Source organism: Hemitrygon akajei, chromosome 7 (assembly GCF_048418815.1).
Source record: "Hemitrygon akajei chromosome 7, sHemAka1.3, whole genome shotgun sequence".
Taxonomy (NCBI): domain Eukaryota; kingdom Metazoa; phylum Chordata; class Chondrichthyes; order Myliobatiformes; family Dasyatidae; genus Hemitrygon; species Hemitrygon akajei.
The window spans coordinates 132,215,394-132,233,584 of NC_133130.1; the positions used below are offsets into that span (position 1 = coordinate 132,215,394).

General features: G+C 44.5%; 1 protein-coding gene across 3 annotated transcripts in view; it reads right to left on the reverse strand.

Annotated features, from left to right (window-relative positions):
• The window catches only part of LOC140730914 (syntaxin-2-like), a 91,526-nt gene that overhangs the window by 48,400 nt on the left and 24,935 nt on the right, over window positions 1-18,191 (reverse strand). For all 3 annotated transcript variants that reach the window (XM_073051960.1, XM_073051962.1, XM_073051961.1), the window contains exon 4: window positions 815-889. In XM_073051960.1, coding sequence (XP_072908061.1) covers window positions 815-889 — 75 coding nt within the window. The remainder of the gene's footprint in view (window positions 1-814; window positions 890-18,191) is intronic.

Here is an 18,191-nt window from a genome sequence, read left to right on the forward strand (position 1 = left end):
CTGGACCAGAAGGCATAGGAGCAAAATTAGGCCATCCAGCCCATCAAGTCTTCTCTACCATTTCATTGTGTCTGATTTACTTTCCCTCAACCCCAATTTCCAGCCTTCTCCCCATGACCTTAGATGCTCCAACTGATTAAATACCTGACACAAAATGCTGGAGGTCAAGCAGCATCAATAGAGAGGAATAAACACTTGATGTTTCCGGCCGAGACTCTTCGTCTTGACTGAAAGGGAAGGGGGAAGATGCTAGAATAAGAAGGTGGAGAGGGGAAGGAGGACAAACTAGGTGATAGGTGAAGCCAGGTTGGAGGAAGGGGAGAGAAAGAGCTGGGATGAAGAAAGAAGCTGGGAGGAGACAGGTGGAAAAGGTCAAGGGCTGTAGAAAGAGAAATCTGATAGGAGAGGAGAGTGAACCATGCAAGAAAGGGAAGGTGGAAGGGCACCAGGGGAGTTGTAAGACAGGTGAGGAGAAGAGGTTAGAGGCCAAACCAGGGAATTGGAGGAGGAGGAAGGGGGAATTACCGGACAATGGATAAATAGATATTCATGCTATCAGGTTGTAATGAAGATCATTGGCAAGAAGCTTTTTTTAAAATTAAAACACTCAGCAAGTGGTTAGGATCTAGAATACATCACAGAGAATTGGGCAAGAAAGAACTGATAGGGAAATAGAGGGTGGGGGAATGAGTACTGCTAAGTGTTCTTAGAGCCAGTACAGACTTTGAAGGGTTGAATGGCCCTGTTCACACTAACTATTCTGTAATTCTGTCAGAGAGACCAGCCTACAAGATGGCTGTGTAAAAACTCTTACCTTTTAGCTTATTTCGAACTTTGTTCGCTGTTGCCTTGATCGAGAGTGTTAGGTCCTCCAGTTCTTCTTTCGTTTCTACAAAATGAAAAGTTTTATTTAAACTCCCAAGCTTACAGAAAGGGAATATTTGTTCAAATATTGGCTGCAGTTCATAACATGTATTAACATCTGCCCAATATTAAATTCTAAATACGCTCGGCTTTTTGTTTGCTGGCTTTGAATGGAAAACAGATTTCATTGCAAAACATTGTCTGTTGCTGTTTGTCATCTATGTCAGTGACCTGGATGATAATGTGGTTGACTGGATCAGCGAATTTGTGGATGACACCAAGTTAGGGGGTGAGGCGGACAGCGAAGACTATCGTGGCTTGCAGTGGGATCTGGACCAGTTGGAAAAATGACTGAAAAATGGCAGATCAAACTTAATGCAGAGCAAGTGTGCACTTTGGGAGAACTAACCAGGGTAGGTCTTACACAGCGAGCGGTCGGGCACTGAGGAGTGTGGTAGAACAGAGGGATCTGGGAATACAGGTCCATAATTCATTGAAAGTGGCATCGCAGGTAGATAGGGTCGTAAAGAAAGCTTTTGGCACTTTGACATACATAAATCAAAGCACTGAGTACAAGAGATGGGAGGTTATGCTGACATTGTACAAGACATTGGGGAGGCTTAAATTGGACCATTGTATGAAGTTTGGTCACCTACCTATAGGAAAGATGTAAATAGCACAGAGAAAGTTTACAAGGATGTTGCCAGGTCTGGAGGACCTGGGTTATAAGGAAAGACCGAATAGGTTAGGACTTTTTATCTTAGAACATAGAAGGTGAGAGGAGATTTAATAGAGGTATACAAAATTATGAGGGGTATAGATAGGGTAAAAGCAAGCGGGCTTCTTCACTGAGGTTGGGTGGAACTACAACCTGAGGCCATGGGTAAAGAGTGAAAGGTGAAAAGTTGAGGGGGAACATGAGGGGAAACTTCTTCACTCAGAGGGAGATGTGCAAGTGGTACGTGCAAGCTCGATTTCAACATTTAGGAGAAGTTTGGATAGGTAGATGGATGGTAGGGATATGGAGGGCTATGGTCCCGGTGCAGGTTGATGAACAGGGGTGTAAATGGTTTCCACATGGACTAGGTGGGCTGAAGGGCCTTTTTCTGTTCTGCATTTTTCTATGACATCTAACAACTAGTTAAATACAGTCCACCTTACACTGTTAGGAAATGTAACCAACCCTCTGTGTCAAGCCATTTCTGGGAGACAGCACTGACGCAAATGGCAGAATGAACTTGACTGGCTAAGAATTTGCTGAAAACTTCACCATTCGTGTTCTTGGTTCTCTTCCAAGAGCTGGAAATCATGTTTGGACAGAATTGTATCCTTTCTACTTGCCACAGCACTCACTCTGGTGATTTATTAACATCTTGCTGGAGCATCACTATTTCCATAAGACTGTGGCGACCCACTTCCCAGCGCACTCGAACCGACTCACAAAGCGGCACGCGTCAGCATAGAGGCCAGTCCCAAAAAGGGCGCCAAGCCTGCTTCACCAGCAAGGGAAAAAGCCCGCACGCGGGACGGGACTGTGAATACGTGGCCCTACAGCATTCCCGCCCGGGGAGGGTGGGATCAGGAAGGCTTTAAAGCGAGGCCGCGAAGTTTGAATAAATCTCTTTTTGCAACTGCAGTTCACCAACTCCATGTCGTTATTGCAGCGCTGTGTGTAGCACACTGCTACAAGACCATACAATACAGGAGCAGAATTAGGCCATTTGGCCCATCGAGTCTGCTCCGCCATTTTATCTCAGCTGATCCATTTTCTCTCTCAGCCCCAATCTCCTGCCTTCTTTCTGTATTCCTTCAAGCCCTGACTAATCAAGAACTTATCAACTTCTGCCTTGAGTATACCCAATGACTTGGCCTTCACAGCCGACTGTGGCAATGAATTCCACAGACTCACCACCCTCTGGCTAAAGAAGGTCCTCCTCATCTCCGTTCTAAAGGGATGTGCCTCTATTCTAAGGCTGTGTCCTCTAGCCTTAGACTCTCCCATGATAGGAAACATCTTCTCCACATCCACTCTGTTAAGGCCCTTAAACATTCAATAGGTTTCATTGAGGTCATCCCTCATTCTTCTGAATTCCAGTGAGTATAAGCCCAGAGCCATTAAATGCTCCTCATATGATGAGCCTTTCACTGCTGGAATCACTTTCATGAATCTCCTTTAACCCTCATTCCCTGCATTGAGAACTTTTGAATGAGGCGTTTCCCTCCCAAGTGCGTCTGTTACTAAACACTATCTTTAGTCACATATTTGTGTTTTATTATTATTATTATTGTGTTTTTTAATGTGCTGCATCGGATCCAGAGTAACAATTATTGCACTCTCCATTAAGCAATCTTGAATCATCAAGGACTCCACACCAGCGATACCCAAGACAGGGGCACACTTTTAATATCGGGTGGGGAAGAGGGGATGAAGTAAGAAGCTGGGAGATGATAGGTGGAAAAGGTAAAGAGGACTGTGGAAGAAATCCAATAGGTGAGGAGAATGGGGAAAAGGGAAGGAGGATGATGGGCAGATGAGAATGGTGAACAAAAACAGAAGGGGGAGGGGAGCAAATTAACAGAAGTTAATTATCTCATCGTGTTCGTTATCTTACTGTGGGGGTTTTTGCGCTCCATCGAATCTGGAGTAACAATTATTTTGTTCTCCTTTACACTTGTGTACTGGAAATGACATAATCTTGAATCTTGAATAGGAGGTATTGTGATTAAGCAGAAAATGGCACACAGAAGGTTCGCAAGGATATCACCAGCAGAAGAGGGCTTGAATTGAGAGACTGGATAGGCTGGGATTTATTTACCTGCAGTGTAGGAGGATGAAAGGTCACCTTGTACAGGTATAAATTAGAGGGGCATACTGTAGATCAGGTAAATGGTCACAGGCTTTTTCCTGTTGTAGCTGACTCAACTCTAGATGGGTGGCAACCTTGAATCCGTACACCTCTGAACTGTCCTTGTCCAGAGAACTGTGGAAGTCCTTAATCACTGGGGTTGCTGAGTCCAGTGAAGCGGTCAGGTGAACAGAATTCTTCAGCAACACACACAAAATGCTGGAAAAACTCAGCAGGTCAGGCAGCATCTATAGACATATATACAGAAAGGTGCCAGAAAAGGGCCAGTAACATCATGAAGGATCCCGCCCACCCTATTCATGGACTGTTTGTCCCACTCCCATAAGGGAAGAGCCTATGTAGCATCCACCCCAGGACCACCAGACTCAGAAAGAATAACTTTTCTCAAGCAGCAAAGCTGATCAACACCTCCACCCACTAAACCACCCTCAACCACAACTACTTCATCATTTCCTGTCAGTCACCCTATGAATACTGGCAGGCTGCACAGCTCAAATAATGACTGTTCAGGCGGCTGCACGATCTACCCATCATTCTACACTTGCGCTCATCCATGCAGGGATCAGAGCACCTGGTACAGGTGTGTGCGCGCGCGTACATATGACCTTCTGGAATTCCTGACGTTTCCCTCTGCGTCTATAAATTGCCACGGTGAGCACAACATTATTTCAGCTCAGGGCGTCAGAGATCTGAGTTCAATTCTGACGTCCTCTGGAAGAATGTTTGTATGTGGGTGTTCTCTCAGTCGTCCCTGTGGAATGCATGAGTTTCCTCCGGGTGCTCCGGTTTCCTCCCACTAACCCAAAGATGTACTGGTTAGTCAGTCAACTGGTCATTGTAAATTGTCCTGTGATTAGCCTAGGGTTAAATAAGTGGCTTGCTGGGTGGATCAGCTCATTAGGTCATAAAGGCCTATTCCGCGCCATATCGCTAAAGAAATTAAAATGGAACAGTGCAGCACCAGACAGGCCATTTGTCCCACAGTATTGTACTGATCTTGAGGCCAATTGTCAAGGCAAATAAGAACCAATTTATACCAATGTGGCAGTGAATCCAGAACAAATGGGCAAAGGAATTCTTAATTATTCCATTTTTAAAGAGGGTGAGGGGGTGTGTGAGAGAGAGACAGTCTTTCACTCCCCCTTGATGCTATCAGAGGATGTGTTTATGGATTGGACTGTTGTTCACTTAGACTCTTTTCAGTTTTAATCTTGTATCCTGTGTTTTTGCCTGTTCTTTCTCACTGCCATTTGGCACTATGTTATTTTTTGTGCATGTGGCAGGGAGTTGACTTTTTAAAAAACGGTTTCCATGGTTTTCCTTGTTTCAAGGCTGTCTGGAGAAGAATGGACCTTGAATGTACATTGAAACACTGTGAAATACATCCTTGGCTTCAATGACCAATACAGACCACAAATGCACTGAGGGTAGATCGCAAGCCTCACCATGCTCCCACCCAATGCCAAAGTAGCATGCTCAGAATTGACTAACCCTAGAAGAATGTGGAAGGGTAACTGGAGTACCAGAGGAAACCCATTCAGTCACAGACAGAACGTACTAACTCCTTACACCCAGCGGCAGGAAATGAACTCTGATCATTCGCTGGTGCTGTGAAGTGTTGTGCCAAGTGCCACGCTGCCGTGCTCAATTCTCAGGGTATCTGGTCACATAATGAAGTTACAAACTCTAACAGATATTAACAGTGCAACTTCAAAAACCACCTTTTGACGGGAATCCATGAATTGACAGATTGCTTGCTGTGGAGGGGGTTATTGGGTATATTTAAAGCAGAAATTGATAGATACGTTATTATAACCACAAGAGATTCTGCAGATGCTGTAATTGTTTTCCTCTCTCCCTTCTTCAATTCCCCACTGTGACCTGAATCTTTTTCTCCTCATGTACCTATCAACTCCCCTTGTACCCCTCCCCTTCCCTTTTTCCATGGTCCACTCTCCTCTCCTATCAGATTCCTCCTCCTTCACCTTTTCCACCTATCACCTTCCAGCTCCTTACTTCATTCCTCTCCCCAACCATCTGATTCACCTATCACCATCTAGCTTGTCCTTCTTCCCCTCCCCCCCACCTTCTTGGTCTGATCTCTTCCCTCTTCCTTTCCAGTCCTGATGAAGGTTCTTGGCCTGAAACATCAACTGTTTATGCATTTGCACAGTTGCTGCCTGACCTGCTGAGCTCCTCCAGCATTGTGTGTGTGTCATCCATCATCAGTGATCCCCACCACTACCCAGGCCATGTTCTCTTCTCACTGCTGCCACAGGAGCCTCAGGACTTGCACCACCAGGTTCAACAACAGTTATTACCATCAGGCTCTTGAATAAAAGGTGGTAACTACACTCACTTGCCCCATCATGTTCCCACAACCAATTATCTCACTTTAAGGACTCTTCATCTCATTAGAGGCAGAGCTACGATGACACTCAACGACGACTCCTTCCAGCTCATTTGCAGGAACAGCTTAATTTCTGCCTTTGATGTCCCTCTTTTTCCTTTTCAGGATGGATGATGTTCTGTCTGAGACCCTGACCTGGAGTTACACCCAGACTTGAGTTCTTCACAGTGATGGGACCCTCTTCTGGGGGGGAGGGGGGGTCACAACTGGTCACTTTTCAATATCCCAAGGACATGGCTGAGAGGCTCCAAGGCTTCACAGCCCTGTGGATGAGCTGATTCTATGCCGTGCCACTGGATAAAACATCGCGGGAGGAAACTGAACACTGGGAACAGCGGATCAGCTGTAGGAGGCTCTGTACTCGGTGATTCGCTCGTGCGCTCTCTCTCTTTTGTGGAGGAGAGTTTGTTGCCAATTCTAGAGTTGGAGAACTTGGGGAAAAAGTGATGCAGCAGACATTTTGTTATGTCTCCCTTCTTGCTATGAAAGGGGACACTGCTTTCCCTTTATTAGGGAGAGAGAGCCTGTGGTATGTCAAATTGTCAGGTGAACAATTAGTTTTTGTTGAACTGTACTGCAGATCACGGTCTCTCCAGGAGGCTTTGCTATTGCTTGCTTGGTGGGTGGAGGGTGCTGATGCTTTTTGCTGTAGTCAGTGGAGGTGGGGGAAGGGGGCAGTAGAGGGAAGGGGGGGAGTGTTGATGCTTTGCTGCTGCTTGTGCGTGGGGGGGCTTTGGGGTTCTAACATTTTTACTGTCACTCATTCTTTGGGCACTCTGTTTTTCATGCATCTCTGTGAAGAACAAGAATTTCAGGTTGTATATTGCATACATTTCTCCGATATTAAATGGAACTACTGAACTATCCTACCTTAGTTATACATTGCTATTTATATTTACATTTGCACAGCTTGTCGACTTCTGCATTCTGGTTGATTATTCACTGATCCTGTTATAGTTACTATTAGAACATAGAACTTCTATAGATTTGCTGAGTATGCCTACAGGAAAATGAATCTCAGGGTTACTTATGGTGACATAGATGTACTTTGATAATAAAATTTACTTTGAACTTTGCAAGTGAAATATGCAGCACAGATAAGCTGTAAACAGCTCACAGTGCTAGCGACAAGACTTCGGTGGTGCCAGGGTATTCATTTGTCTCACAGTCTGAGAGAAGGAGCTGTTACCCAGTCCGGCTGTCCTAGAGAAGGCACCCTGTGTGAGAATTTAAGACAGACCCGAGGTTCATAGGTACTTTCCACCCAGAATGCTTTGCAGCTCAATAACCGACCTGTATTTCTAATCAAATCGGTGCCTTACAAATCTCTGACACAATGGGGATCAATTTGCACACAACAGTAACCACGAAATCCTCACATCTACAAACGGAACTTTGAAATTTCAGCTGAGTTTTCACCTGAAATTGTTAGTGTCAATTTGCCTTGAGCTGTCTAAGACTGAGCCTTCAGAACTCCTGGCATTAAAAGAGCTTCTGTCTTTCAACACCAATTCACTTCATATTAAATGCAAAGTACACTTATTATCAAAGTAAATTACCTTAGGGTCTGGACTATATATATTCTTAAAAGTTTATTTTGCATGGTTGAATTTTACTGATACGTGCTTGCTGTCTTGTACGTACGAGGACTAGGCCTCAGGCCGAGGTGTCCCCTGTTTACAGCCGCCAGGAGAGGTGTCCAGGCTGGAGTTGGTGCTGCTGCCCCAGTGGTCACTCAGCAGAAGATAAGTTCTATTGTGCTCATCTGCAGATTTCTATGGTGTTGGATGGCTTAAGTTTGGACTTTTTTTTGGCGTGGCTGCATCTTTCTATCTTATCCATGCTTTGTGCTGTGTGAGACTGTTGATACTGTGTTTTGCACTTTGGCCCCGTAGTAACTGTTTTGTTTGGCTGCATTCATGGATGGTTGAAAGACAATTAGACTTGAACTGATTTGTCTTTCCACAGGCAGCCACAAAACAAAAACCAGAGAGAAACATCGAACACTCAATGTGCAAAGAAAAGAATGAGTCACGCAAGCAGCAAAAAGAAAAAGAATATAAAGTACCAATCCACTAAGTAATCGAAAGAGTTCAGGCACGTTCAGTTCAGCTCAGTCCAGCACTCTGTCATTCGCTGACTGCAGGCTGCAAAGCCAGTCTGCCACAAACAAAATCGCACAAAACAGCAACCAGAAACACGTAACATGAACTACAGAGCTCGATGATTTCACTGATAATATTCCTGATAGCATATCAGCTAAAAGGACACTTGCTCTGGAAAGAAATTGTATCCTGGAAACCTGCTTCCAGTACATACATACCATGACTTTCCAACCTCAGATCACAGATTTTCAAACTGATTATATATTTTAGAAAGAACTTCAATGAAAAATGGTGGAATATGTTCCCATTATAAAACACTGTGGCCTGTAACCAAGTTGTGGATCAGGAGATTTCAGTGTTTAATATGGTGTAAAGTGTGCACTGAAGTACTTTAGAATACATCCCTGCCTTTCTCTTACAGTATCACAGTATATTACATTTGTTTCGAGTTACAGTATTACTAAACCAGTTCCTTTTGGTTGTTATAGGTGGGGGGTGGTAGTGGGGATAAGCTCCCACTACCTACTAAATACTCCCACTGGTGTATGCCTCATACAGCATGTATCAACCATCCAACTCCTAGCCTTCATGTGTGACTTGGCTACTAAGCCGGCAGAACCCTTTCTACTGACAGGGGAAGGGGTAAAGGCGGGTTACTGGTGCCTTCAAACCAGTCGCTTCAAGCAGGTGGGGCTTGTCAGCAGCTTATCCAGAAGGAAAACTCTGACGTCAAACCTCTGCTGCACTGTGGCTATATCCACTCATGGCGAAGGCTTTGAAAGTAAACACAGAGGAAAAATCTGGAGCTGCGGTCCGCAAAGGCAGCTCTATGATGAGTTCAACACTGACTGACAATTCCTGGAATGCCGCTGGTACCAAACTGTATCAGTCTCTGTCGTCCCTTTGGATTCACCAGCTGTGTGGAAAGGGGAGCCTGCTGTATGGGCAACAGCTTGCTTCCCACATCATACTAACCTGACTTCCATATCTCGTTACCAGTTAAGGCTGATTTATACTTGTGCATATGGGCTACACCATAGGCCTGATTTTCACATCTGCATAGGCTCTACGCCGTAGCGAGCATGCATTGGTGTGCGCCAAAACGCTAGTTGGCAGTGGGGTTTCTCTGCCATCGTGTTGAGTTTCTTCATGAGAGACATGGACGAGGAAATGCATTTCAAACATTTTCACATGTCGGCAGGTAGATTTGACTCATCTATTTTGCATCGGTGTGCAGACATGGCGGAGAAGCAGCAACCGGAAATGCGTAGGAGGAAATGCCATGCTACCAAGCGGACCAATCACAGTTGTTGCAGTCTGCGTCGCCACGACGCGCGAGTTAGGGAAGGCGCACATCACCCTACAGCAGTGGTTCCCAACCTTTTCTATGCCCCACACCCCTAGGAAATGTTTGATTAATGTTCGCACCACTTACAAAAGTAATATCACATTTGAAGATGAAGTTAAATTTCTAATTTTTGAACCACAAATTGAACCATACAATACTGCGGGTGAACAAATTGAACTTAAAAAAATAAGCTTTTAACTCAGTGCATAAAATGCAAATATAAATTGAGCAATTAGATTCTAATTTATTCAGAAAAAATTGTAAACAGTAAAATCAATCCCAATTGTGAACATAAAATTCAATGGCTTCTTTACTCCTGCTTCTCATTCATGATTTTGTCAAAATGGGGAACTTTCTTGCTGACTGCGATCCGCAGGTATGCCTGTGGATTCAGGCAATTCCTAGATTTTGTCTTGATTGACAAGAGAACTGAATCCAGATTCACACAAGTATGTTGTTGCAAATGGAATGAGGACACGGAATGCTTTTCCACCAAGTCTTGGGAACATATCCAGTGCTGCACACCAAAACTCCTTCAAAGTCTTGCTTTCAAATTGCGTTTCAAGAGCTCGGTTTGTCCGCAAATCAATAAGATCTTCCTTCAGCTCTTCATCTGACATTTTCTCCAAATTGTAGGAATATGGATTCATGATCCATTCTTCTGAAATCTTCAGGTCTCTGGCAGCAAAATATCCATCAGACGGTTCTGACAGCATTTCCAAATGAGCCACAATTTCTTCACGCACAGTAGGAGTTATGGATCCAGCATCATCAACCATCTCTTCTAGTGAAGGAAAATTTGAGAGACTGCCTCTTTCCATCCTTCGACGCCAAAAACGTAACTTTTCTTTGAAGGCATTCAACTTTTCACAAGCCTTCAATATGTTTATCCCTTTTCCTTGAAGAGAAACACTCAGGTCAGTCATACAATGAAAATGTCAGCTAATTAAGCCAGCATTTGGGTGAATTCCTGTGATTCCATTGCCCCAACCAGATTCCAGATCACATTCCTCCAGAAAAATTTTGATTTTTTTTCCCGCGGTTCAAAGAAGCTGGTTAAAGCTTGTCCTCGTGACAACCAACGGACTTCTGCGTGGAAAAGCAAAACTGAATGCTCACTTCCCAGTTCCTCAAAATGATTTGAAGATGCGATGGTTCAAAGCATGCCCCCGATCCAGTTGATGATCTTCACACAAGTATCAAGGACTTTCTTCAAATTTGGAGGCAACGTTGTTGATGCCAAAGCATGCCGATGAAGAAAACAATGGGTAACTTGCAAGTCTGGAATCTCTTTTTTCATCAATGCAGAAAAGCCAGGTTTATTTCCAAGCTTTGCAGGTGCTCCATCAGTGCACACAGAACCAATGACTTTGATATCTAAATCATGTTTGGCAAAGAAGTCTTTCACCAGCTGCATCACATCCTTTGCAGTTGTGTTTGTTTTCAGATCTTTACAAAACAAGAAATCTTCCTTCACAGCACCATCATTGACATACCTCACTAACGTGATGAGTTGACTACAACTGGAGACATCAGTTGACTCATCCAACTGAATAGAAGCTCTGACATTTGAGATGACTTGGTCCAAAATATCTTCACTCAAATCACTGATTCAGTTGTGAATGACATTATTTGATAGGGGCACCTGTTCAAATTTTTTTCTTACTTCTTTGCCCAGGTTAATTGTTGCCATTTCCAGTACACATGGCTTGATGAGATCTTCCACAAATTGTGTGGGGCTTCTTGGATTTGGCCACTTTATATGCCACTTGGTATGAAGCAAGTTGTAGTGGTTTTTCAACAGAAACAAAACCTAATTTTGGAAGAGTTCCTTGTGAATCAAAACGAGCTCTTTTGATTTTCAATGACCCAACATCATGTCCTTCAACATCAGCTCCGCCATGCTTGTTCTTGAAGTGCTCTTGAAGCTTGGATGGCTTCAGATTTGAGTTGGAAAACACAACGCTACAAAGAATGCACTGGGGTTTTTGCAAGCCATCATTTCCTGTTGTGTAAGTGAAACCAAAGCACACATCGTCATCATTCCATTTCCTTCCTTTTGACATGATGAAGGGTTAATGAGGGGTTAAGGGTAAAGAGAAAAATATGAGCTAATATGAGAAAAACTATCTGACTAAGTCAGGGATGACCGCTTTACTCAACTAGTCATGCCTATAGCAAAGTATCGCGAGAAATATGCTTTTGAATATTATATTACGATATTATCTGCAGTTACGCCAAGATAAATCGTCAGGTGGACGATTTTACAGGGACGTGACGCGATTTATTAGGCTACTCTCTACTGAATTTACACACCTATTTCCGATGATTACTGGAGATATGAACTCCCATCACACGATACAAAGTCCTCGGTGCTAACCATGATACCTCCTCAACTAACACAATTCAAATTTATCAACAATTCAAACGAAAAACCTTTGAAATTCAAAAACTTCTCTAATGCATTGAGACAAATATGAATGAAGGACTTCAGCTGCTTTTTATCAAAATGCAGCTTTTTTAAATTTTATAATTGAATAATTTACCTACTGTCTGCGGGTTTGGTTTTAAAGCGAAGTCGTTACTCGATGGTTGATTCGGGATGTATAAAGATTTTGGCATTATGAGATGATTTTTAACTCTGAGATATAACCTTCTAGCTAACATTGATGAGATTCCTCAACTCTGAGGTGTGACTCTCAGGTAACGCTGATGAGAATCCTCAACGCTGACTCGGGCAGCGGGAGACTGGAGTGAGTTTATGTTTCTCTCAACTCAGGCAGCGGGAGACTGGAGTGTGCTTGAGACAAAAGTTACTACCACTTCTCAAGGCACACTGGCAGCTGGCTGAGTGATGACTCTTGACTCGTCACTCAAGGACACAAGCCACTCTTTGTCACACCCCCTGAAATTCCATCTCGCACCCCCACCCCAGGTTGGGAACCCCTGCCCTACAGCGTAGGGTACGTGGTACCTATGGCATAGATGCAACGCACAAGTATAAATCAGCCTTTAGGATGTTAAATACATGGTCAACCCTGACTAATGGAAGACCTCAAGATATCACTGAACCCTTTTCTCACTACCCTTTTAGCTGGTGTCTGCAAGACCACCATGAGGATGACAAAAGGTTTATGTCCCTTCTGGGTCTCTTGCTGGTTGTCCTAAGTCTGTGCACAGCCAGAGACGTTTGCCCGGGGTGCAAATGGCTAATTCAAGGAAGCATAATTTTAAGGAGACTGGTGTAAAGTATAAAGGGTGATGTCAGAGGTAATTTTTTTTTTATAAAGCACACAGTGTTGGGTGTGTGGAACGCTCTGGCAGGGTGGCAGCAGAAACAGATGCATTAAGGACATTTAAGAACTCTTAGATAAGTACTGGAGATAGAAAAATGGAAATCAATGTGGGAAGGAAGGCTTTGATTGATCTTTGACTAGATGAAAAGTCTGGCAAAACATCGCAGACTGAAGGGCCGGTACTGTGCTATAGTGATCCCTGGTGTATGGGTCTACTGTAACATCAGAGTACTGTACAGAAGTCTTAGGCATATATAAATAGCCAGGGCGCCTAGGGCTTTTACACAGTACCGTATGTCAACATGGAGTGAAGAGTGAGTTTATAACTCTAGCAGAAGCAAAGGATGTTGGAATGGTGAGGGCAGAGCACCTTGGGAGAATTGTGGGACAGGTGGCAAAGGAGTGCCAGGGTGGGGGGTGGAGTGGGTGCAGACACACCCAGCCCTGAGACACCAGGCAACATCATTTGATTCTAAACAATTGGTTTACTGATCATCACAGACCGTCTCTGGTGCTCCCCTCTCCCTTCCCCTTTTCCCAAACCTCCTTCCCACACTCAGTTGACAATACAGATGCATATCAAAATCAAGTTTACCATCAATCACGTCATGAAATTTGTTTCTTTTTTTTGTAACAGCATTAGTGCAATACATAAAATTACCACAGTATTGTGCAAAAGTACTAGGGAGAGGGTTGAAAGGAGACTCACGAAAATGATTCTAGGATTGAATGACCTGACAAATGAACAGCGTTTGATGGTTCTGGGCTTGTATTCGCTGCAATTCAGAAGAATGAGAGGTGACCTCATTGAAACCCATCAAATGTTGAAAGGCCTTGAGAGCATGGATGTGGAGAGGATATTTCCTATGGTGGGGAGTCTAAGACAGAAGACACAGCCTCAGAATCGAGGGATGTCCATTTAGAACAGAGACGAAGAGGAATTTCTCTGGCCAAAGAGTGGTGAATCTGTGGAATTTGTTGCCACATGCAGATTCAAAATTATTTAATGTCATTTCCAGTACACAAGTGTAAAGGAGAACGAAATAATTGTTACTTTGGAGTCAACACAGCACGAAACAAACAGTAAGATAAAGAACACATAAGATTGCATGCATATGAGATTAATTGCATGTCCATAAAGTGATGCTAGGCACAGGAGTGTCTGTACATAAGGTGACTCTGACAGGAAATGATAAAGTAGTGGTGGTTGGGGGTGTGGAGGGGTGGGTTAGAGGGTGGAGGTGTTGATCAGCCTTACTGCTTGGGGAAAGTGACTGTTTTTGAGTCCGGTGGTCCTGGCTTGGGTGCTGCTACCAGCTGAATTCTGTCCACTCTTACAGCCGTCACTGTGTTAACGTGGTATGATGCAACACTCTGGAGAGAATCCGCAATTGCTCATGCAACACAGTTCCCAGCCTGTCACTGAGGTTACATTACTAAATAGGCAGAAGGGGTGAACTTCCCCTTTCGCACTGTTCATCCTCTCCCTAAGCCGAACGCATTGCCCCAGCACAGGCCGAGTCCAGGTGGCAAGAAGCAAGAGGCAAAGAGAGCCCGGGGGGGGGGGGGGGGGGGGGGGGGGCAGATAGAGCCAGTGGAGGGAAACAGTATAGAGTCATACAGCAAAGAAACAAACCCACCTAGTCCATGTTGAACCATTTAAACTGCCTACTGCCATCAACCTGCACCCAAACCGAACCACAGCCCTCCATACCCCTACCATCCACATACTTCTCTTCAATGTTGAAATCGAGTTTGCATGCACCACTTGCACTGGCAGCTCGTTCCACATTCTCACCACCCTCTGAGTGAAGTTTCCCCTCACCTTCCCTTTAAACTTTTCACCTTTCACCCTTAACCCATGACCTCTAGTTAAAATCCACCCAAAAAGCTTGGAAAAAGCCTGCATGCATTTACCCTATCTATACCCTTCATAAGTTTGTATACAGATAGTCCCCGGGTTACGTACAAGTTCCATTCCCGAGTCCGTTATTTGATAGGGGCACCTGTTCAATTTTTTTTCTTGCCTCTTTGCCCAGGATAATTGTTGCCATTTCCAGTGCACATGGCTTGATGAGATCTTCCACAATTGTGTGGGGCTTCTTGGATTTGGCCACTTTATATGCCACTTGGTATGAAGCAAGTTGTAGTGGTTTTTCAACAGAAACAAAACCCCGGGTTACGTACAAGTTCCGTTCCCGAGTCCGTCTTTAAGTCGGATTTGTACGTAAGTACATCCAGTATTATTTAGCATCAATTAGTCAAACATTTGTCTTAGTATATAGTATATATTTTACCTTTCTATGCATATAAAACACTTAAGAAACATATGTATTCCAATAATTAAACCACTGTGTTGCTCAGTAATAAATGTAGCTTTCATCAGGGCAGGGCCTTTCACATGCTCCATTATTCTCACTTTACCCGTTATCCTTTAAAATTGTTCCGATCGTTGATCAACTGTAGCCTAATGCTTTTCCAATGAGCGATGGCGTTTCACCTCTTTCCAAACGCTTTATTATTTCCATTTTATTTTCAATCGCAATCGCTTCCCGTCAATGGAACAGAAACACTGTGGGGGTCGGGTCCTAACCAGCGCCGGCTCCCGAGGTCCGCTGGGTCCTAAGGACCACTGCACTGAATTCCCCAGGTCCTAAACTGTACCGCACTGAGACAGGTTAAATGGGACAAGTGGGGGCTGTGCTGGGTTTGGGTATTTGATCCTCCACAATATTCCACGTGAGAATTTAAACTGGAGGTGGCAGTGTTTTTTTTTTATGAAGTCGAGTTGCGAGCTCAACATTAACCCGACACGGATGGTACGGGAGTCACTGAATCGACATCAACCCAGCACGGGAGCGGTCTGTCACTAAATCGAACTCAGGAACCTCTGTTCTCTAGCCCGGTGCAGATCTGACTGCGCCATCAGCCAACTAGAATGGGGGGGGCTGGGGTCAGGGTGAATCTTACTGACAAAAATTTAAGCCAAATACAAAGTTAAACACTCAACACAGTGTCAATGGCAACGACTTAAAATGGCGGACGGCGTTCTCCTTCCTCGGTTCGCAAGTACGAGTTGTCCGTAAGTCGGACATTCGTAACTCGGGGACTACCTGCACCTCTATATCTCCTCTCAATCTTCTACATTCCAAGGAATAAAGTCCTAACCTATTCAATTTTTCCTTATAACTCGGGTCCTCCAGACCTGGCAATGTCCTTGTATTTATGGGGAATGGTATAACATTGATCCACTGGCAGTCTCAGCTAACCTCAATCTTAATGACCAACATGCTGCTTCCGGGATTGAAATGATTGTCATACGAGAAGCATTAGATGGCTTTCGGCCTGTACTCACTGGAATTCAAAAGAATGAGGGGTGACCTCATTGAAACCTGTCTAATGGTGAAAGGCCTTGATAGAGTGGATGCAGAGATGTTTCCTATGGTGGGGGAGTCTAGGACCAGAGGACACAGATAGAGTGGATGTGGAGAGGATGTTTCCTATAGTGGGGGAGTCTAGGACCAGAGGACACAGATAGAGTGGATGTGGAGAGGATGTTTCCTATGGTGGGGGAGTCTAGGACCAGAGGACACAGCCTCAGAATAGAGCGATGTCCTTTTGGGACAGAGATGAGGAAGAATTTCTTTAGCCAGAGAGTGGTACATCTGTGCAATTTGTTGCCACGGGCTGCTGTTGATGTCAAGTCACTGGGTATATTTATTTTTTTCTCATTTATTGACATACAGCACTGAATAGGCCAAGCCAAGCCACCCAGCAATCCCCCCATTTAACCCTCGTCTAACCACGAGACAATTTACAATGATCAGTTAACCTCACTGATACATCTTTGGACTATGGGAGGAAACCCACGTGATCATAGGGAGAATGTATAAACTCCTTACAGACAGCAGGGGGAAATGAACCCGGGTCACTGGCACTGTAGTTGTGCCAGCCGAAGCAGAGTGATTAGTCAGGGCTTTAAGGGATGGATACAGACAGAAAGCAGGAGATTGGGGCTGAGAGGGAAATGGATCAGCCATCATGAAATGCTGAAGCTGACTCGATGGGCCAATTGGCCTAACTCTGCTCTAATATCTTATGGCTTTCTATTAATCAACTGGAGAATAATGATGCAACAACACAAAACCTCGGGGTATTGCGAAGAGGACCCGCATCGATAGGCTGTTTTTCAGGGGGACACATCAAGATGCACTTTGGCCCGTCTGAAACTTGTTGGTCTTCCTGCATCAGTGGACTCCTGCCATTGGCAACACTCCGGGGTGCAGCAGGATGTGCTGAGGAACGCACTGAAGCTAGGTACAGCCACGCAAAAAGCTTCGAGTTAAGACAATGGTCCAGGACAGAGGTTCCCACCCTTTTTTATGCCAAGGACCAATACAGGGGTCTGTGTACCCCAGGTTGGGAACCCCTAATCTAGGATATTTCCACAAATGGGCATAAACAGGCTCAGTCTGGTGTAATGGCCTCTCAAACACTTCATGGGAGTATCACTTAAGGAGGAAGCATTAGAGACCTTGATGCATGCTCAGAGAGTCCTGATGTCTGCAGTCTGGGCCAAGGACTGGCGGTCTAGAGGCAGCCTGTCATGGGGCTGAACATGGGCATGCTATGTTGGCGCCAGAACGTGTTGTGTCTTTTTTTTAAGTCAAAGAAAAGTACAACACAGAAACAGGCACTTCCAAAACTATTTAAACTGCCTCCTCCCGTGTGAGAGCGTGAGTGCGTGTGTTAGGGCACCTATGACTTTTGCACAGTACTGATGCAATTTTATGTTTTGCACTGTACCACTGCTGCAAAAAAAAAACAAATTTCATGACATATGTGAGCGACGATAAACCTGATTCTGATCTGGGTCTCTATTGTGGACTGAGAGTGGGAAGGGGGCAGGGAGAGGGGAATCATGGTTGGGAAAAGGGGAAGGGAGAGGGGAGGGAGCAGGAAGCACTGGAGAGACATTGTGTAATGAACAATAAACCAATTGTTTGGAATCAAATGACACTGCCTGGTGTCTCCGGGCCGAATGCATCTGCAGTCTTGTCACCACCCCTGGCACTCCTTCTTTGCTACTTGTCACACACCCCTCACCATTCCCAACATCTTTTGCCCCCACCAGATTTACAAACTCTCTCCACTCCAGGTTGACAAATACAGTACTGTACAAAGTCTTAGACACCCGAGGTATATACATGTGCCTGACATTTGCACAATTCTGTGATAAATCTGAATGTCTGATGGCAGAATTTTAAAGATGTGGACCAACTGCATTTCCTGTAAATACTC